At 36.6% G+C, this 21,321-nt stretch overlaps 1 protein-coding gene across 1 annotated transcript in view; it reads left to right on the forward strand.

Moving 5' to 3' along the window:
- Positions 1–20,575, forward strand: part of SETX (senataxin) — a 59,757-nt gene extending 39,182 nt beyond the window's left edge. Inside the window, 7 exon segments of the mRNA XM_020973542.2 lie at positions 780–967; positions 1,261–1,353; positions 5,650–5,814; positions 8,351–8,449; positions 9,480–9,567; positions 14,619–14,801; positions 14,803–20,575. Coding sequence (XP_020829201.1) covers positions 780–967; positions 1,261–1,353; positions 5,650–5,814; positions 8,351–8,449; positions 9,480–9,567; positions 14,619–14,801; positions 14,803–15,399 — 1,413 coding nt within the window. The 3' untranslated portion in view covers positions 15,400–20,575.
- The last annotated feature ends 746 nt before the right edge of the window (positions 20,576–21,321 follow it).

The following is a 21,321-nucleotide window of genomic DNA, read 5'->3' on the forward strand; positions in this document are numbered from 1 at the left end:
AAGTGAAGATTGGCATCATTCACTTTGATTATGCACAGTTAGAGGTTAATTTGCTCTACCTGCCTCTCCTTCAAGAGCAGAATGAAGTTCAAATCCTGATTTTGTATTCTGGAGTCAAAAATCATTTGATTCCCCAAATGAGCTAAGAAGTCAATTTCTCTAAGGTTGATTGTAACTACAAGCAGTGGTAATTATAAGATTAGTTATTAGTATAGAGAATTTATTTAGTCATTAGTATAAATTTGTACTTCCAAATGGAAGTTGTAGTTCCCATAATCCCAAATGAGAAAAGTAGTCATTCCTGTTTTTGTCTATAGATATCATTATGCTTTTATGGTTTTGGTTGTAGATTTTCTCTTCGTATTCATGTGTGTCTCAGATTGAGAGTAAAATATATTTATTGGCATTTCAACAGTACATACCAGTTTTATAGAGAAGCAGCCCAGAAGTTTGTTCATTGACTAGGGGATGCCTGTTTTGTATTTTAAAATTTGCTCCAGGTATTCTTTTGATGAATAATTGAAAGTTTACAGTATTACAATTTCTGAGATTTTTAAATCTTTTTTAAGATTACATTTTCTGCTTAGTTTTGGCTCGCCATAGATTTGGGAGAGTTTGTGATCTTTTAGAACCTAGAATCGTGCTATTCATTCCATGTTTGATAGTTATCTAAAACTTAACATGTTCAAAACGTATTTCAGATTCCCAATAAATATTTTTTTATGTTAGTGAAGAAATATAAACTAATTCTAATGAATTACTTCTTTTCTCCCTGGCAGAAAGCACAGGAGCATGGTTATGACCAGTCAATGATGGCTCGATTATACAAACACCTGGAAGAACAGGTGAAACAGAATGTGATCAGTAGATCACCTGTTTTGCAGCTGACAGTTCAATACAGGATGCATCCTGATATATGCCTCTTCCCATCTAGTTATATTTATAACAGAACTTTGAAAACAAACAGGTCAGTTCAGTTTGTTAGTGGTTGATGTGTTTTACTTGTAAGTTTAGATGCTTTGAAAGGTTAGTACATTTCAAGCATTGTATTCACATTTCTTTACTATTTCAGGCCATTATGAAATTCATAAATTGTAACAGTTATCTAGATTGCTATTCTGAGCACCATGGTGGTATATAAGGAGGGCAGTGTTTAACCTCTATATATCCCACATTTATAGGAGAAAATCAGTCCCCTAAAATCTGTTTTTGTAAATGCTAACAGAATGATATTTTGATAACCATTGATAATGCTCATAGATTGACTGAAGAGAGCCGATGTACATCCGACTGGCCGTTCCAGCCTTACCTTGTGTTTGATGTAGGAGATGGTTCAGAGAGACGGGAAAATGAGTAAGTCCTTTTCTTATTCCTCTGGTTCAGGATATGGCTTGGAATGTTTTTTATCATATTAAAAATGCCTCCCACAAACGTCGTGTATCATGCTGAGTTACATTGGCCTTTCAACTATCCCAGTTGATGGCTTCTCCATTTTAACCAAAGTCTCATTGTGTAACTTCTGCCTCAACTGTTCCCCTTAACTTTAACTATCCTTTTAATTAGAATTATTTGCTTAGTTCATGTTTAGAGCCTGTAAATAGAAGATTTTCCTGAGACCCAATAATAGCAGGCGTGTTGCAACAACTAAAGTACAGAAAGAAGAGATAGAAAATTCTTTTGCTCTGCCAGAATCTCCTTACATATTCTTTCCTTAGGTGTTTCTTCACCTTTCAGAGGACCCTATCTGTGATGCTTTGTAGGTAAACCTAGGTGCACAACCTCAATAGACATTCTTGCTAATGAAGCTTGAGGACTTTATACCTGTTCCCTACAGAATGTATCCTAAATTTGTTCCTTGAGAATAGATACTATTTGCTTTTCATCTTTGTATTCCCAGTGATTAGCGTAGCAACAGACACAAAGTAGGTACTTAATAAGTTCTGATTGATTTCCCAGTGACAAGGTGTCCTGTCTCTGCCAAGGTACCTTTTGGGAGGGACTCATCTATCCAAAAGTAGACTTAGGACATTTTCCTGTTCTGGGAATACCTCCATGTTATATTAGGATCAGGTATAGACACATCAAAACTACTGTGTTCCCTTCCCAGGGACCTTCCCTAGAATAACTATCCTTAAGTTCACCTGATTTTCCTTTAATTTAACCAATTAGCCTTTGTCTCATTACAATGCCTTCTTCGCTACTATTAGAATTTTAAAGGTTCCAAGATGAAACTGACTCTTTTAATAAGTCTTGATTGTGATGCTAACATATTATACTTATTCCTTTGTAAAAAGCAAATCTTACTGTTAAGTGGTTGAATATAACTGGGGTGTAGGTGCCTCCTAAAATTGAGAGAACATAGTCATTGAGGAATGAAGCCAATGACAAAGACTAGACGCCCTCAAACCTTAAAGGTTTTGGAGAATCCTAGGAAAGAATTTAAATGTAATATACCTGTCCCTCAGGTAGTGGAGGCCAAAGAATCACTCTTAAAAACGCGTAAGAAAGAGTTGATGCCATTTTACCAAATGGGAAAGTATACAGAGGATAGAGAGCATAGGACAGAGCCTAATGGTTGGTTTGCAGTTAGGGGTTATGATATGTATAATGAACCAAGATAAGAAACTAATCAGGAGTAGTCAAACAGGTAAAAAGAGAACCAAGAGAGTACTGTCATGACAACCCAGAGAGGAAAGTATTCAGGAGTTGAGAGTGGGGCGGTTTTCAGTGGTGTCAGATGCTACAGAGAAGACCAGAGGATTGAGAAAAGACCATCAGATTTGACTTGTTGAGAGAATATTGGTAACTGAAGGGGGCACTTTGGAATCTAGAGTAAGGAGATTAAGCTAAGAGACTAGAAAGATATTGGTGCCCTGTGGGGAAAAAAGGGAAGTTCAGAAGAGGTGTGGGTCTTTGGTGAAAGATAATGTAATCGAAAGCCACTTCTTCTTATTCATCCTGTGCTACTGACACATTCTCAATGAATAGTGAAGAGGGTCAGAGAAGGGGAAAGGGAGTGAATGGGCTTACTTACCTGCCGTTGCCCCAGAGTATAAAGCCTACAACAGTGGACCAACTATTTAATCTTGGTTCTTCAGACTTCACTCCCATGCCTCTGCTATGTTATTCCTCCCTCCCTGCAAGTCTCTTCTCCCATTGGTGAGTTCTTTGAGCCTCCATTTTGAAGAAGGATCCAAACCAGCCATGCTTTACTCTGTGTCTTTTGCACCAGGCTTTAGCAGCTTTTTCTCTCTGGCCCCACAACCCTTTCTCTCATTGATGGGTTCTTCCCAGAGCCTCCATTTGGGAGAAGAGTCCTGACTAGCCATCCCTCATTCTCTGAACTTCCCTACCACATCCCCAAAGGTACCTCCTCTTCCCCTGGCATGTGGAGGCCTTTCCGCCTAAGACTGTAACCTTCTTGAGGACCAGGACTATTTTGTTGTTGTTGTTGTTGATTTTGATTGTAGTTGTATCCCTGATGTTTACTTCAGTGTTTGGCATGTAGTAAGCACTTAATATATACTTGTTGACTGACTAGGAGGGAGCATCGTTATCATATCAGGCATTTATATATTTGGTTTTTATATTTTATATAATTTATATATTTTTATATATAACTTATATATTTTAAGATTTGCAAAGTGCTTTACAAATTTCATTTCATTTGACCCTTAAAACAACCATGGGAGGTAGGTGCTATTACTACCCTCATTTTACAGAGAAGGAAAAGGAGACAGGTAGAAGTTAAGCGAGTAGCAGCTAGTTAATGTCTGAGACTGGATGTGAACTCCAGACTTTCTGACTCCATGTCCAGTGCTATCCACTACACCATTTAGCTGCCATATAGTTTCCTTCACTAAAATCTGTTAGTCCTATAAGATTCTTCCCCCATATCACAATATATTTCCTCAGTTAGGTCTCTAGGACTTAGGACGTGATTGTTCATCACTCTGGTGGACAAGGATATGGGTGTAGTATCCCACTTGAGCTAGTATAAGGGTTGCTTGGTATTGTCTTGGTATTCAACTAATAAAGATCATATACTTCAGAGGAATAGAAAACGTGGTCTTTACTAACACCAAGATTGAGATGCCTTTATCATAAGGCTAGTTATCTGTATATGTACTTATACTTTCTCTCTGAGGAATGCTATTCAACAGATTCATTCAGATCATAGTTAGCATACAATGGGTCCATTTTGTCACTGGTTTGCATCTTTATTTTGACCTCAGCTTTACCATTGAGTGAGGATAAAACAAAAACTTGCCAGTTCCTTGATAGATAATGAATAATAGAGAAATAAAATAGAAATATGTAATGATATATACACATTTCTACTTTCTCATAATGTTGTTTAATTACTTCTGCTTTTTCTTCTTTATGCCTGTACATTCATCACTATGTCTACTATATTTCCAGTTCCAACGCTATACCCGAGGTTTTTTTTAATGTTCTTAAGGAAAGCAGGTGAAGGGTTTTTTAAAAATATTTTTTCCCTAAATCCATAAACAATCTCAAGTCAGACAAGTCACGATTGACTTAACTGATTGTTAGGTGGGCATGATTAAAAGAGCAGTTGTGACTCAAGTTCAATTCCGCAAACCTTTTTTTAAGTACTTTTTGCAATGCATCATGTTAAACAGTGGGATGGAAATTCAAAAACAAAATGAGTCCCCACCTTGAAGGTGCTACCTTGTCCTTTCCTGGCTTTCCTTTTAACTCCTGCCATTGTAGAATATTGGTAGATCTGGTATTACAGAGCCAGAGTCTTAATATAGGCAGAACCTCTCCTCCTAGTGCCCTTCCTGAGTAAACAGTTTTATTTTGACCAGGACATGTTGTATATTTTTTTTTTGAGTCATGTTCTCTCACTTGTACCAAAATAGTTACATGACTTCTGTTCAGTAGACCTTTTTTGAGGACCCAGTTTTCATTAGAACAAAGTTTCTTTTTCTAACCATGTGTAAAGCATCAGGCTCTAAGTGAGTTCTGAGTTGCGTAAGAAATGAAGAATTTTTAAATGATATTTTACTCAATTCTCATAATTTTTTGAAAACCAAAATAATGAAATGAAATTTTGTCCATCTTTTTTTCTGTATTATAGGCAGATTTTGTTACTCAAAGAAGTTCGATTACTCTTCTTTAATTGGCTACTGACTGTTGCGTTGTTAGATAATTCTGATTCTGTTTAGTATTTAATTTACCCATTACAGATAGATTTTCATTGTCTGTCATTATATTCTGTAATAGTGTTGTCTTACTCATTTAGAAGTTGTTGAGACTTTAATGTCTATATTCAAAGCTTTTGATATAATTATATGGCCCACCTATAAATTAATTTAGCATTTATGGATCTTGCTTCATACTTGAATCGTGTAACATGTCCTACCCTGGACAGATGTTGACAGCAGGAAACGTTCAAAGGGGAAGGACCCTTCCTTTTATTTTGCATAATGTTAGATAACTCATAGTAAATCAGACTACTAGTACTAATGCTCAGCAATTGTAACTTTTATCAGGTAAGCATTTCAAAACTTATTGAGATTCTGGGCAACAGAATATGGAACTATATTAGTTATATAAACTGTATTTAATTGGCAGCTAATGGTTATCAGTGGTTTTTTTTTGGTTATTTTTCTCATATAGCTCCTATGTTAATGTCCAAGAAATAAAACTAGTAATGGAATTAATTAAGCTGATCAAAGACAAAAGAAAGGATATTACTATACGTAACATCGGTATAATCACACATTACAAAGCACAAAAGATGATGATTCAACAGGAATTGGACAAAGAATTTGAAAGAAACAGGTAAAGGGGGCTTAAGCAGCAAATTTACACTACTGTTTTTGAGAAAAATGGCAAAAGAGAAGACTAAATGGGGGGGCAAGGCAGAAAAAATATGGTATGGAAAAAGAAGGGTAGGATAGCAGGGGAGTTAAGCAGAGGGTTGGGTTGGTTGGGTTTTTTTGTTTTTTTCACGTTTTAGGATTTTAGAGAACTGTGTGCAGGCACAGGGAAGTATAGAGGATAATAGATAGAATGGGGAAGTGATAGAGTCGGGACCATAGGTAGCAGGATTAACTTTGGTCAGGGAGACAAGGAACACTTTAGAGGCAAGAATGAGGGAAAGAGAGTTGATAAAATTCCGAAAAGTTTGAGGTAAAGAGGAGAGAACTTGAAGGAGGAATTCATGTGATGTGGCCTCCCTCATTTTGAAAATAATTCATAGGTGAAGTCATCTGCTAAAACTTAGCGGGGCTGGATTGGGCTTAAGGACTTGAGGATAGTGTAAAAAGTTTTGGAATAGTAGTTGTGGAGAATGCAGTGGTTATCTAGGAAAAAATGAGGAATCCTGCCCCACTCTCCCCATCTCACCCCTACCCCTGAAGCCCTGACTTGTTATTTAGGGACTTGGTGAATTCTCTTTACACATAGCAAAATTGAGTAACAGCTACATATGAATTAAATTTAATGGCTAATTAATTCAACATTAGTCTTTGTTAGCAAACTTAAAATATAATGCCCAAAGTGTCCTTAATTCTGTTTAGGGAAGTGAGACTCTTCCCCACCTTTGTCCTTTTTGACTTCTATATTTACAGCTTTGAGCTTTAGCTTCTTTGTGTATAAAAACAAGATTATGTTTTATTACCATTCTCTATCTCAACAGGGATGTTAAGGATTAAATATTAAGAATATGTAGCTCACTTTCAGCTACTCAAAGATACTGACTGTTTATATAAACATAATGCTTATCTAATTATAAAATACTTAAATTTACAAGGCATTTTTAGTACTTTACAATTTCTAAAATATATTCACATGTGTTGGAAGGCAATATACAATAGTGGTTAGAGAGCTGGTTTTAGAGTCAGAAAAGCCTGAATTCATATCTTACCCTTTCTATATATGACCATGGACAAGTCACTTCTCAGTGCCCCCAGGCAATGTTCTAAAAGACTATATGTTAGAGATGAGTTGCCCTATCTCTGTCTGTAGAGAGAGTTTCCATACTGGGAATTCTTTATACCAGGGCTTTTTCTGTAAAGGGCCAAATAGTAAATATTTTAGGTTTTGTAGTCCAGGAGGAAAAACTGGAGATACTATGTAGATACTGTACTGATGTAATAAGATAGAAAACAAATTTCCACCAATTTTTGTTGGCAAAATTCAAAATAATAATAATAATAACAACAATACATTATAATATTTTTGGAATACAAGTCTAGTAAGGAGAAGAATGGAATTATTGGGGGAGGAATAACATTTCACCTAATTGAGGTTCAAAGTTAATGTTCCCTATCATCAAAATTTTTTGTAAAATGTTCTTCTACTAATGCTGATCTGTAATGATATTTTATGTATTTAATCTTTGAAAATGTCTTTTGACGCAGATAGGTACTACCAAATACTGATATCAATCCATGAGCACATGATTTTAATTGAGCTGAAAGACTCATGGTCTTAAGCAAATCGTTTTCACTGGACACATTTTTTTGGCTACTGCAGTCAAATGTGATTTAACTAACTCACCATTAGTGAATGGCGTTCTTTACTTCCTTAATAAGTAATCAACTTGGCACATACTTTGGTTGCAGGTTCATTTTCCTTTTTAATTTTTGTCAAGAAGTTTTGCTGATGAGGTATTTTTAAATTTTCTAATCTTTCTGACTGTTCTGAGTTGGGAATATTGTGATGAGTACTTAATCTGGTAATATTGATTTATTTTGTATTCTTTTAGCAAAGCTATGGTGTCATTGTGTAATAAAAACAATGCTTTGCTGTTTGATTCTATAACAAAATAATTTATGCCCCACTGTTCCTTAAAAGCACAATATTCCAAGTCCACTTTTCTCTTCTTGTTTTGATATGATGAGTATATACTGGAAATTAAAAAAAAAGTCACAGCAATATGTGGGGTACTCTGCTCTAGAGTTATAACTGCATCACTATGATATGTAGTGCACTGAGCAGCAATTTGAAACCCTGAGAGCTCCATATATGTGTTCTACTCAACTTTGCCATTGTAATGCAAAAGCAACTGATATGTAAACCAGTGAGCAGGCCTCAATTTGCCAACCCCTATAGAAGGAAGTCAGAGGTAGAGACAAAAATACAAGATGTATGTATTATTTCATTTGAGCTTCACTGCAGGCCCGAAGGTAGGTAGAGCAGGTGGTATTGTTCCTATCTCACAGATAAGGGAAATGAATCAGAGAGGTTAAGTGATTTCATGCATACTTACAGAGCTAGGACTAGAACCCCAGACTCCTAACTTATTGGTTAAGTGCCTTTCCCTTGTATACATACTTCTCCATATTGAGATTTTTTTTTTCTTCTTAAATAGACCAGGGGAAGTTGACACTGTGGATGCATTCCAGGGTCGTCAGAAGGATTGTGTTATTGTTACATGTGTCAGAGCAAATACTTCACAAGGCTCAATTGGGTATGTCTCTCTTTTCTCTGTTTATGTGTTTCGAAGGTCAGTCTTTTTTCTGGGCATTAGACTTAACTTATTAAAAGGTTTATCTGTCGTATTTAAAAAAACTTTTCAATGCTAAATGTAATATTGTTTGCTTTTACCACTCTGAAGCTTGTTATGAAAAATGAAAGTTTCCTATATAGTATCTGTATTTTGTTTCTTTTAAGAAGTGGAATAGATCCACTGATACTTCTTTCAGCACCTATATATTGACTTCATTTTGCAATATGGATCTGTTCTTTGCTTCATTAAGTAAATTTAAGATAAACCAAAGCAGATTAAGTATATTTGCAATAGGAATTGCTATTTTTGAGGTATATGATTGTTTATTAGCATGCAGGTTTTTTTCTCTTCGTTTCTAGTTGCCACTTCTAGTCATGTGTAATGTCCAACTGTTTACTGTTAATCTAGCTATTAAAGAGTCTAAGGGCATGGCAATGCTTTCTGACATGAGTAGGTGGTATTACTCAGTCATCATGAAGGTACTTTGATCTGGGGTGGTGATAGGAATCATGGATTTCCATTGCCTCCTATTTTATCTTTTTTAGGATTAATAAAAGATAGTAGAATAGTGCTTTCCAGAACACGTATGTGCTATCTCAGCAGCTCCCAAGTTATCGTTAAAAGGAGAAAAGATTTTAAATATATTGAATTTAAAAGGCACATGTATGAATTATGTCTCATATGTAGTGTCTAAGGCTCAGAATCTTCTCTGGTGAAATGTATAGTCTCTGCTCTCCTGATTGACTTAGACTTAATGTTGAAAGGTGATAGGTGAGTCACATTCAGAGTTGGCTGAGTTGGAAAGCAGCAGTGAAAAACAGGAAATCGCTTTTCTGTAGATATACCTGATGTGACAGAGCAAGTAAAAAAGCGATTTGATCTTTATAGCGAAGGAGCATCAAAAAATGCTAACATATAGCTTGTGTCTTTGTTTAAACTAATAAAAGTTTGCTTCTTTAGAAAGAACATTTAATTTTGTGTCATTTATTAGGTTTCTGGCAAGTTTGCAAAGATTGAATGTAACCATTACTCGAGCCAAATATAGTCTGTTTATCCTTGGACATTTGAGGACATTAATGGTAGGTACATTGCTTTTCTTTTTTTCTTTCTTCGCATCTCTGCTAGAATTTTTCTGTAGCTTATCTTGGGGTCTGCTCAGTAGTAGGTCTGCAGATTTTTTTTCCTGTTAATTTTAATAAGCTATTATTTCATTTGTTCCTGAAACAAGAAGTGAAATATCCCATATTTTGGGTGTATAAACAAAGGGTGCTTCTCTCCTTTGGAATTCCTTCCAGCTCCCCACAGAACTACCCATTTCTTCTCTCTGCCACCTGTCCCAGCATACATATTTTATTTTCGCTATTGATTTTTCCAGCTCAGTCCAAGATACTGAAAAGGTAAGAGTGGGGGGAGAAAGGAGGAAGGTTAAGTGTGTCTTTGTTTTTCTCTTCCCTTCTTCATTATTTTATTACTTTATTTATTACATTATTATTTTGGAAGTCAGCCCTACTGGCTGTCCATTGGTGATGTTTTTTCTTAGTTTGAGGTGGCACTGGACAAATGATAACCCTTCTTTTGGCAGTTTTCTCTTTTCTAAATAATATGATGGCAGGGAGCTGCCTTCTGATAACTAAATCCTCATTTTCTTAAATAAGTAGTCTGATTGAATTTGCAGAAAAAATAGTAAAATCTCGGGCTCTAGGATTTCTTTTATTTCCACTAGAGGGCATCCAAGTACTGTATTCATTCTTTAACTCAAAAATTGACAGTATTTACAACTCAAAGAGACTTTAGATATCAACTAGTTCAGCACCCTCATCTTACAGAGGAGGAAACGGGCCTAGAGGGGGGAAGGGACTTGCCTGTGGTCACAGTGGGTAATGGAGTGAGGAAGATTTGAATTCAGGTCTTTTTATTACAAATGCTCTTGCCGTTATGCTGCTTAACTAGATTATGACTTTAAAATTATCTTAACTTTTGGAAGTTAATGCTAAGAATAGTGGGGAACAAAGCACGTAGCATACTTCCTAAATTGTAATCTTGGAACTTGGTTTCAGTCTTTTTTACGTTCAGATATCCCATATCCCCATCAAGAAAATGATTGAAGTAGAAACTACGTGGGGGAACTAAGGTCAATAGTTTGTTCCCAGAATTGTTCTGAGATTGTAGGATTGCATTACTTAACAAAACTTAGGTAAAAAACGAAAAAGTAAGAGCTACATTTCTGTGTGGATCACATACAGTTTATGACCTTCCTATGGGATAAAAATCTGTGACAACCTTTTCCCATGCTCCATAATGGGTAATACAGAAAAACTCACTCTATAAGCAAAGGTTAATAAGCCTCATATGGGGTGTATATACTCCACTTCATTGCTATATGTGACATTTGGACAATACTACTCCGTTCTCTCTTTTAAGAATTCTCCTTTTTCGGGGGCAGCTAGGTGGCGCAGTGGGTAGAGCACCAGCCGTGAAGTCAGGAGGACCTGAGTTCAAATCCAGCCTCAGACCAAACACTTAACACTTTCTAGCTGTGTGACCCTGGACAAGTCACTTAACCCCAATTGCCTAAAAACTTAAAAAGAAGTAACTTTTCTCTACCTCCTTTTCCCATTCCTCTTGTCTCCCTAACATTTCTTAATGACCTAACTTTTAGACTTTGTAGCCTTGCCAAGAAGTAAGACGACTTGGAAAATAAATCCCTTTTCCTGTATTTGGAAATGTAAGTCATATTCATCACCTCTATACCAAGAGGTGGGAGGCATGCTTTTTATCATTGATCTTTTAAAGTCACTTCACCCTACAAGAGTTTTTAAACTTTTTTTTTTTTTGCTTTTTGGTGAGGCAGTTGGAGTTAAGTGACTTGCCCAGGGCCACACAGCTAGTGAGTGTCTGAAGCCAGACTTGAACTCAGGTCTTTAGGCTTAGCATTGTACCCTTGGGTAAAACAAATTCCCACATTGGCCATGTCTAAAAATATATTTCTCATTCTGCGTCTTGAATCCATCACCTCTTAGGGGGTGGGCAATATAAATGATCCTCTAGATTTGTGGTTGGTCATTACATTAATTATAGTTCTTAAGTCTTTCAGAGTTGCTTGTCTTTTCAGTGTCATTGTCGTTTAAATTGTTCTCCTGGTTCTGCTCACTCCACTGTGCATTAGTTCATACAAGTTTGTCCAGGTTTCTCTGAAACCATTCCTTTCATCATTTCTTACTGAACCAATAGTATTCCCTTGTATTAGCATGTCATAATTTGTTCACACATTCCCCAGTTAATGGATATGCTTTTTTGTTCTTTGCCACTACAAAAATAACTATTCTAAATACTTTTGTGCTATAGATCCTTTTCCTTTTTCTTTGATCTCTTTGAGGTTTAGATAGAGTATTAGTATCACTGGGTTATAGGGTATGCCCAGTTTGATAACTATTTGGCAGTTCCAAGTTGCTTTCCAGTGTGGACTAAACCATTTCGCAGCTTAACCAACAATTCATCAGATGTGTCTGTTTTCCTTTCAACTCTTCATCAGCTTTGCCAGTCTGAGAGTTGTAAGGTGGACCCTCAACTGCTTAATTCACATTTCTTAAGTTATTAGTTATTAGAATTATTAGTGAATGAATGATTTAGAGCATTTTTTTCATGTGATTGTTAATTGCTTGAATTTCTTACTTTGAACACTGTCAGTTCCTTTGGCCATTTTTTATAAATTAGAGAATAGCTCTTAGAAGAAATTTGAATCAGTTCATTATATATTTTGGAAATGAGACCTTTATCAGAAAAAACTTGTTGCAAAGATGTTGTGCAAAAACTAATATGTGTATTTTATCTTTTGTCTTCTCTCTATATATACCTCACTTAGCCATGAACTATTCCCCTATCAGTAGATCTGAAAGGTATTTTTTCCTTGCTCCTCTGTTTTATTTATGATGTGATATTTTATGTCTTGTCATGTATCCATTTGGAGCTTATCTTGGTGTATATATAGTGTGACATACTGATCTAAAACTAATTTCTACCAGACTGCTTTCCAATTTTCCTAGTTTTTGTCCAGTAAGGCTTTACTTTTATACATAGGATCTTTGGGTGTCTCAAACACTTGGCTGCTTTGTTCTTTTGCTTCTTTATGTTCCGTACTTAATCTGTTCCAATGATTTCTCTCTCTTTTTTTTTAACTATTGATCTCTATTTTTTTAACTGGTGCCAAATTATTTTTCTTTTATTTAAATTATTTAAACTTTTCCCCTTCAGATGAATTTTGTTATTATTTTTCCCATATCTGTAAAGTAATCCTTTGGTGATTTGGTATGGCATTGAATGAATACATTAATTTCGATAGCATTGTCATTGTTTATTGTATTGACTTGGCTTCTATTTTATTTCCAGTTCTTTGCTAAAGCAAAAGTGCTGCTATAAATATATTTGTACATATGACCTCTGTCTTTGACTTCTTTGGGATATGAGCCTAGTTGTGGTATTGATGGGTCAAAAAATAGGCAGTTTACTGACTTTTGGGGCAGAGTTCCAAATTAACTTTCCAGAATGGTTCACCCAATTCACAGCACTACTGTCAATGTACTAGTGTGCAGGTATTCCCACATCCAACCATTGTCATTTTCCTCTTTTGTTATTTTTACCATGATTGCCATGAAGTAGAAACCTCAGAGTTGTTTTAATTTGCATTTCTCTTACTACCAGTGATTTGAAGCATTTTTTCATATGGTTTATTGGTAGCTTATCTTTTCTCTTTTGAAAATTGGTTATTCATATCCTGACCATTTGTCTACTGGAGAATGGCTCTTTTCTATTATATATCTATACCAATTTCCTATATATTGTGGAGACCTTTATCAGAAAACTTTGCTGCAAAGATTTTTTCCCAGTTAACTGCTTACTTTTTAATTCTGCCTGTATTGATTTTGCTAGCACACTTTTCAGTTTTATGTCAGTCAATATTTATTGAGTGCTCACTATATGCCAGGCACTGTGCTAAGCACCAAGGACACAAAGGTAAAAGACAATCCCTGCTCTCAAGGAGCTCATAACTATGTACAAACAAGCCATATAAAGGATAAATCTGAAATAATTAACAGAGGGAAGGCACTAGAATTAAGGGGTATTAAGAGAGGCTTCCTGTAGAAGGTGTGGTTTTACCTAGGACTTGAAGGAAGCCAGGGAAGCCAGGAGGGAGAGCATTCCAGACAGCCAGTGAAAATGCCCCAAGTCAGGAGGTGTAATTTTTTGTTCAAGGAAGCCAGTATAGCTGGATCAGAGTGTGTATGGTGGGAGGAGGAGTGGGTAGAGAAGGGAAGAGGTGGTAAGAAGGGGACCAGGTTATAGAGAGTTTTGAATGCCAAACAGAGAATTCTGTATTTGATCCTAAAGATGATAAGAAACCACTAGAGTTTGTTGAGTAGGGGAATGACTTATCAGAACTTCACTTTAGGAAGATCACTTTGATAAAGTTGTCCATTTTATCTTTTATCCATTGTTTTATGTTTAAGGATTCTCCTCTACATAATTATGAAAGGTATCTCCTTCCTGTCTCCTCGAATTTGTTTATAAGACATTTCATATTTAGGTCCTGTATTCATTTAGAGGTTATTATGGTATATGGTATGAGAAGTTGGTCTAAATTTAATTTCTGCCCAATAGTTTTCCAGTTTTCCCAGTAGTTTTTGTCAATAGGTAGTCCTTACTCCTCCCAGTATTTGGTGTCCGTAGGTCTATTAAAGACAATGCTACTGTGTTTGATTGCTTCTGGGTCTTGTTATCTAATCTGTTCTATTGATCAGATTATCTGTTTTTTTAACCAGTACTAAATAATTTTGATGTTTACTGCTTTGTAAACAGTTTGAGATCAGATTATAGCTGGCCCACTATGACTTCTAGATTCTTTGCTATCCTCTGACTTTATAGCATGCATCTAAGGATCAAGTGAGACATAGCCTTATTTCTCGGTGGTATCCAAGGGTTACTAGGTGGTAATCCAAGGGTTCTCTTTCATCCTTGCCTCTATAACTGTCATAGAAATTTATTTAGATGTATTAAGAAATGGAAGCTTTAATCATACACACAGTCCATGTTTGGTGTTTTTATTTTGTAATCATTTTTCTTCTTTTATTTCAAGGAAAATGAACATTGGAATCACCTAATTCAAGATGCTCAGAAACGAGGTGCCATTATTAGGACCTGTGGCAAGAATTATAAGCATGATGCAGTGAAAATTTTGAAACTCAAATCTGTGCCACAGCGAAACCTAGCACACCCTCCCACTGTAGTGCCAGAAGTCATTAGATCCCAGAATAGTTTACCCCAGCAATAAGCCAGAAGAAGTGATGAACAAACCTAACAGTGGTATTTCTAAGACCACTTCTGTTGCTTCTCCACGGCACAGCAGCACTTCCTTGTTACCTGCTGACATTCAGCCCTTTGACTGCAGCGAAGCTACAGTTGGTACAAAAGCTGCTGAAGTACCTATTGTCCGGGACCCAAGACTAGCCAAGAGAAATGATCGTGATGCCACTGAGAAGTTCCCAAATGATGCACAACCATCCAGTATCCAGCATCCAAGAGTGACAGCACCTACATATGAACCTGGCCTTCCTTTAACTCACCAGGACCCCAATAATATCAGAGAGCACCTTTTTTCAGAAGTAACAGCTTCCAGCAGTTGCAACCTGACAGCACAACTTGAAGCTCCCTCTGCAAGTATCTCCATGCGCACAAACAAAAGAAAATCCAGTGAAGAGGAAGGATCTGGCTACAGAAGAGAAGTGTTATCTTCCGGAGAAGAACAACAAGAAAAGCATGGGTATAAGAAAGACTATCATTTAGACAGGGACTATTGCTTGGATAGGAGGAGAAAAGAAAACCAGGACAGTCATTCAAAAAGAAGAAAACTTTCATAGCTTAGGTCTTGAGTCTCAGTGACAGGCAACATTTACCAAAAAAAAATATTTATTATAAGAAATGCAGCTTTGGGTGCTCAGTTAATAAGAATAGAGATGTTAATTTATTTTTAAATTTGGGGCCATTCATTTCCCCCAGAACATGGAAGATTGTATACTCTCATTTAAACTTATTTTCTATTGGTAATCTTTACAAATGAGTATGTTTTTCTGTCTCGGATTTCAGAGGACTTTTGTGCATTAATGATAGTGTCCTTAGAGCCAGATAAATGAAATGTTGTTCTGTTGTTCTTCCTTTGTAGAAAAGGAAACCAGACTTGGACAAACATTGTAAATGTAGAGATGTACATTTGTATAGGAAACGACAAAACCTTTTTAAGATTTAATCTTGTTGATTTTTTGCCTTTTCTTTCTCCCTAGCCCAAAATGTTTGCTCACTTTTCAGCAGAGCAAACTCATCTTTAAAAGTGGGGGTCAAGGGGAGGGGCACCTCTAGTGCTGTTGTAAGCCTGATTTCTTTCACGACATAAGTTGTTTGGAAAAAGCTGAGTTGGTGATAGTGGGTCAGATGTCTCTAGTTCTATTTTAAAAGCTGACTGTCCTCATGGGGAAGCTTTGGGGAAAGCATTTGGTTTAAATGGAATTCTGCTTATCTTGTACATTTTTAAACAAGGCCCTTTGCACAAGATGTTTGGTTTCTGCAAGGGCTTATCCACCTGTTTTTATTAAACCCATAACCACCCCAAATTTTCTCTTTCTTGGCAGTATTACACAACTAACCTAGAAGCAGTGAGATAGTATAGATTGAAGGTAATGCTTTAAACAGGGAATAAATGGTGGAAGTGGATGATCTCAAAACATCGTTAAAAACCACAAGAGAAATAAAAAGAAACTGAATACTTCCCTCCTTCTAACTGGAATAGTTTATAAGGTGATTGGGGTTTGGAAGAGCTGGCAAATTTCCCACATTTTTTAGAAACTGTATAATTTTAGTGAATGTATACTGCTATTTTGGTATCTGTGATGGTGCAGAAAGTAGTAGCAAAGGTTTAAAATGGATTTCTTTTATTTAAGCAGGTTTTTAATTTTGTGCTTCCCTTAGTTTCATTTTCTTTCCTTTCTGCTATGGGAATTTATTCTAAACAAAGGCCTACTTAGAATGAGTTATCAAAGTTTTGTGAGGAAAAAACCCACATTATTTTTATCATAATTGTAAAGAGGCACCTTTGTGGAGGAAAGCCTTGGTTCAGGGAATGATTCTTTTAAGGAAGTTAAGAAAGAACTACCTGATTTAGACCACAGATTTATATATACATACATATGTATATACATATATACACACACACACACATATATATATATATATATATACACACACACACATACTTTAAGATACAATAATAAATAAATTACATTAATAACGAAGAAATGGAACAATTGTTTAAAGTGTTTCTTCACAAACATATTTTTAAAAATAGAGGGGTATTAAGAGAGTATAGAAAAGAAAGGAATTTTTCATATTACATTTGAAATTTTGCACTGCCTCCTGCACTTTAAGCAAAAAGGACAAGTTCTATATTTGGACTTCTTGAAAAAAATCCTCCTGTGTAGAATGTTTGCAGTCATCTCATGGGCCATGTTTAATTCTTAAGCCACTCTGTTGCATTTTTCCAAGTTGGCAGTGCAATTCCTCTTGACATTGTATGCATCTTTCATGTTGGTTTCCAACCTCTAAGTAAGTTGTGGAATGAAAATACCTCTAATAGTAGCAGCTTCTTGGGGCAGCTAGGTGGCGCAGTGGATAGAGCACCGGCCCTGGATTCAGGAGGACCTGAGTTCAAATCTGGCCTCAGACACATAACACTTACTAGCTGTGTGACCCTGGGCAAGTCACTTAACCCCGTTGCCTAGCAAAAACACAACAAAAAAAAACCGAATAGTAGCAGCTTCTTTGATCTTATGGTGCCTACGTACTCAGAATGTGTCTCCTTTGCCTGTGGACCAAAGGAAGAATGGCAGTGTGAGTGGGGGTAGGGGGAGAGATAAGTATACCCACTGTGTGGGTTTCGCAAGATTAGATGTCAGCTTTTATTATACATCTATGTCAGGGAATTTTATGAATTTGTAAGTCCCAACATATAATTTTTTTTTTTTGGTAAATGTGTGTTAGTGCTTTCAGTCTGGGCTTCTTGCTGCCACAGTGAGCTTGACTAAGAAGGGATGAAGAAAGGAAATAAGAAAGATTTTTAAGACTTCAAATGAAATAGTGCATCGTCTTTGTTTTGGGCTTGGTTAGTGCTCCTCAGCTCTCTTTATATTTATGTGTGGATTGTGAATGAACCTTTCCACCAAATTTAGGATTTATTGCCACATGCACAAATAGGTGTTTTCAGTTAAGTACATGGACTCATACTGATTATGTTCCTTTGTTTTCCAGTTAATAAATAGCAGTGCCTCCTTCCTGGAGACTAATGATATAAATACTACAAAAATCATAAAGATGTATGGGAGGGTTCTATGGAATTAAAGGGAGTATATCAGGAAAAGACTGATGTTAAACAAAAGGTATCCAAAAAATGAAAAATAAAGAATAACGAGGACATTTTGCCTATAGAATAAATGGCATCTATATTTTGAGCCAATTCACTTATTCAAATAGGCTTTAGGTACCATGTTGGAAAGCTACCCACATTGATTATGTTGCTACCAGTAGGAGAGCTAAAAATAATGAGCAGTTTGTGCATAATCCTTCTAATGAATGAAATTGTATACTACAGCGGATTCTTTTAGCAGAATGGCAATGTATCAGATAAGTGAATTAGAATCTTCATTTGGCTTTCTGTTCAGCAAAATTATTTTAAGCCACTTTGGTTTGGGGATTAACCTAGCCATTCTGGACATGGCAAGCAATGAATTATTTTGTTGAATAGTAGTTGATGAGTTTATGTGAAGGTGGAGAAATAAAACTTTTCTTTCTCCTTTCCTTGACATTTAACCAAAATGCCCAGCCTCTTGCAAGTATAATTTTTGTATTTTTCACATGCTTTATATTTTTCTTTACTTTTGATTTATCAAGCACAAACACACAGTATGTCAGAGCTGGAAGGGAGTTTAGGGGTCATATGGTTCAACCCTCTCATTCTACAGAGAATAAAATTGAAGTTGAGAAAGGTTAAATTGCCCAAGGTCACGAAACAGAGCCAGCACTTGAATCCATGTCTCTCGGCTCCAAATCTATTGCTTTTTCTATTCTACCTCATTACCATCCTTTTTCTAGATAAGAACAAAGCAGCTCAGAGATAGTCTGGGGAAGTTAATTTCTTTACACATGCTATTAGAAATTTACTCCATCAACTCTTTTTTCCCCTCTTTAGCAGGAGCGGAGGGGGTGGAAATGGCACTATGAGAACCTATGAGCAGTTCTAGTTACCTGCAACTTCATTATGTTTTCTGGCTTCATTTATAGCGAGCATGTCAATATTGATGTAGTTCAATCCCTTCAGTGGTTTTACTGCTAATTGGCTGGACAGGAGTCACATTTAGAGTACAAAAATTTTAATTACTATTAATACAGTCCAAAATTATTGGGTCATTGAGACCTTTTAGCACCTTTCCACCACGTTACAACAAATACAGTAGTGTGATGGTCCCCAAGGCAGAAGACCATTTTGTATTTTGTTTCATGGGTTGCCATAGTCAACCCACTAGTAATCAGTCTACTTGTGATAAGGGTATATTTATTTAGCTAGGGTGGACAACACACAATATGTTGCTAGCACCATACTCAAAGACTTTGTACCTTGATAATACCTCCCTGGTGGTGTAGCCTTTGAAAACTTAGGGTTCCCTCACCTCCATCTCACTGTGAGATTTTGGCATTGGACTTTAGAGGATTTGGTTTCATTGGGTGCTCAAAGGCAAGAAGAAACATTATTTCATGGGTCACATTGTTATCTTGCCTTGTAGTACTCATGATAAATATACAAAAAAGACCACCATAAAGACCATTGCAGCTTATGTATTGTTTTTTGCACTGGATGATGAGGTAAAGAAAATCTATAAAGATTTCAACAATATTCTGTGAACTAAGTCAACATTTTTAATACTTTTAACAATTTCAATGCAAAGGTGAGCATGGAGAGAATGGTAAAAAATACGTTGGAAATGATGGTTCCAAATTAGGAAATGTGAGTCCAAAGGCTATAGAGAAATCTCAAACCTATCTAGCTTAAGAAAATTTGGAGATATTAGACATGGTGAACACTGAACATCACAAAAATGTAATTTGATAAATTTAATAGATGAGAGTCAACATAGCATAGCATAGCAAAGAGCTGGCCTCAAAACCAGGAAGACATGGTTTTAAGTACTGTATGTGACAATACTGGCATTGTGATTGGGCAAATCATTTAACCACTTGGTGCCCTAGGCAGATACCAGACTGATTTGCAAAGAAGATTCTAATTTTTATTGGTGGAGGAAATTTCCTAAACTAATAAAATTACAGGTCTAGTCTCTAGATCCTATCCTTAATAGACAGGGAATGATTGGTTACTAATATAGGAATTGGTTTCCAATCAGCTTTTTCTTTGTAGTCAGAGCATTGACTCGTTATCCAGTAAAGGTCAAAATGGACTAAATTAGAAGAAAGGATCAAGATGAGAAGGAAATATGTGCCATTGCAACATTTTCAGGTTGGCTTATTCAAAAAGCTTCTGACTGGTAAAAAGGGGAACTGGATAAAGGAAGACATTAACATGGACTGTGACGATTTTCCATGTGAGTTTAACCAGTATAAATGAACTGCCACAACTACGAGGCTAAAAGAACACAGAAAGTGCTATGGTCAGCAAACGCTCTCCTTGCGAAGCACAGAGACATGGCAGCTGAGAGTAGTGTCAATATGGAATGTAAATTTATTTTGCATAATCTTGAGGAGGGTGGGAGATTATGAATGGTATGAACTTAGCAGGAGAGGGAAAAACATATGAAGAAAACTTGGTGTGAGACCAAATTAAGCCAACATACACCCATGTGTGTACATATTTCCCCTTATAGAATGTAAGCTCCTTGCTGGGCAGGGACTTTTAAACCTCTGTTGCATCCCCTGCACCTACTTGGCACATGCTTAATAGGTGCTTAATAAATACTTGCTGATTTATTTTATTTGATTGAAGATCCTCAGGTTTTCAGGAGCAGTTTGTTCCTGGATTTCCAGGATTTCCAGAAATCCGTGAAAGGATTTCTTATAAATTTATAACAGAATCCTCCACATGTTCTTGTAAATGACATTGTGCTGGTTATATTGAGTCTTGTAATAGTTCAAAGCTTCATAAGGAGATATGCCGCTGCCTAAAAGTTTTCAGCCTAACAATACATTCAGGAAAAATCAAGAGAACGAAATGTCCTAGCTAATTCCACATTGTTGCTTATACTCTAACTATCCTCTTTATCCCCTTTCCACTGTAACCTTGCTTAGGTTTTGCCTTGGATGACAGGGGAGCTTATGACTGATGTTGCTATGGGATCCTGCACTAAGTGTTTAGCTCCGCCATGAGGCCACATGACAGGGATCTCAAGCACTCCGGCTGGCCTCCCAAGCTGCCATGTGATCTGATACGTGGAGAGCTGAGGGACGGGGAGGGAGGTGGCAGGCGGTGCTCACTGCCTACCTTTTACACCATTGGAGCCTTGTCTCAAGATTAACTCCTATGCCAGACAACCCTCTGAAGCCAAGATTTCTTCCATCTCCTGCCCCCTACAGCCTTCTCTGGAACAACCAACAAGGCATCTTGTTTGGAAGGTGCAGCTTCCTTGGGTCTCAGGACAGGCAGACATCACTATCAAGCTGAATCTCCAGGGAGGGCCTCAGATAATGGAACTATGTACGTCTCTCCAACCATTGATAATCTACCTAGATTC

This window comes from Phascolarctos cinereus, unplaced genomic scaffold (assembly GCF_003287225.1).
Source record: "Phascolarctos cinereus isolate Bilbo 61053 unplaced genomic scaffold, phaCin_HiC Scaffold_2;HRSCAF=192, whole genome shotgun sequence".
NCBI classification, from domain to species: Eukaryota; Metazoa; Chordata; class Mammalia; order Diprotodontia; family Phascolarctidae; genus Phascolarctos; species Phascolarctos cinereus.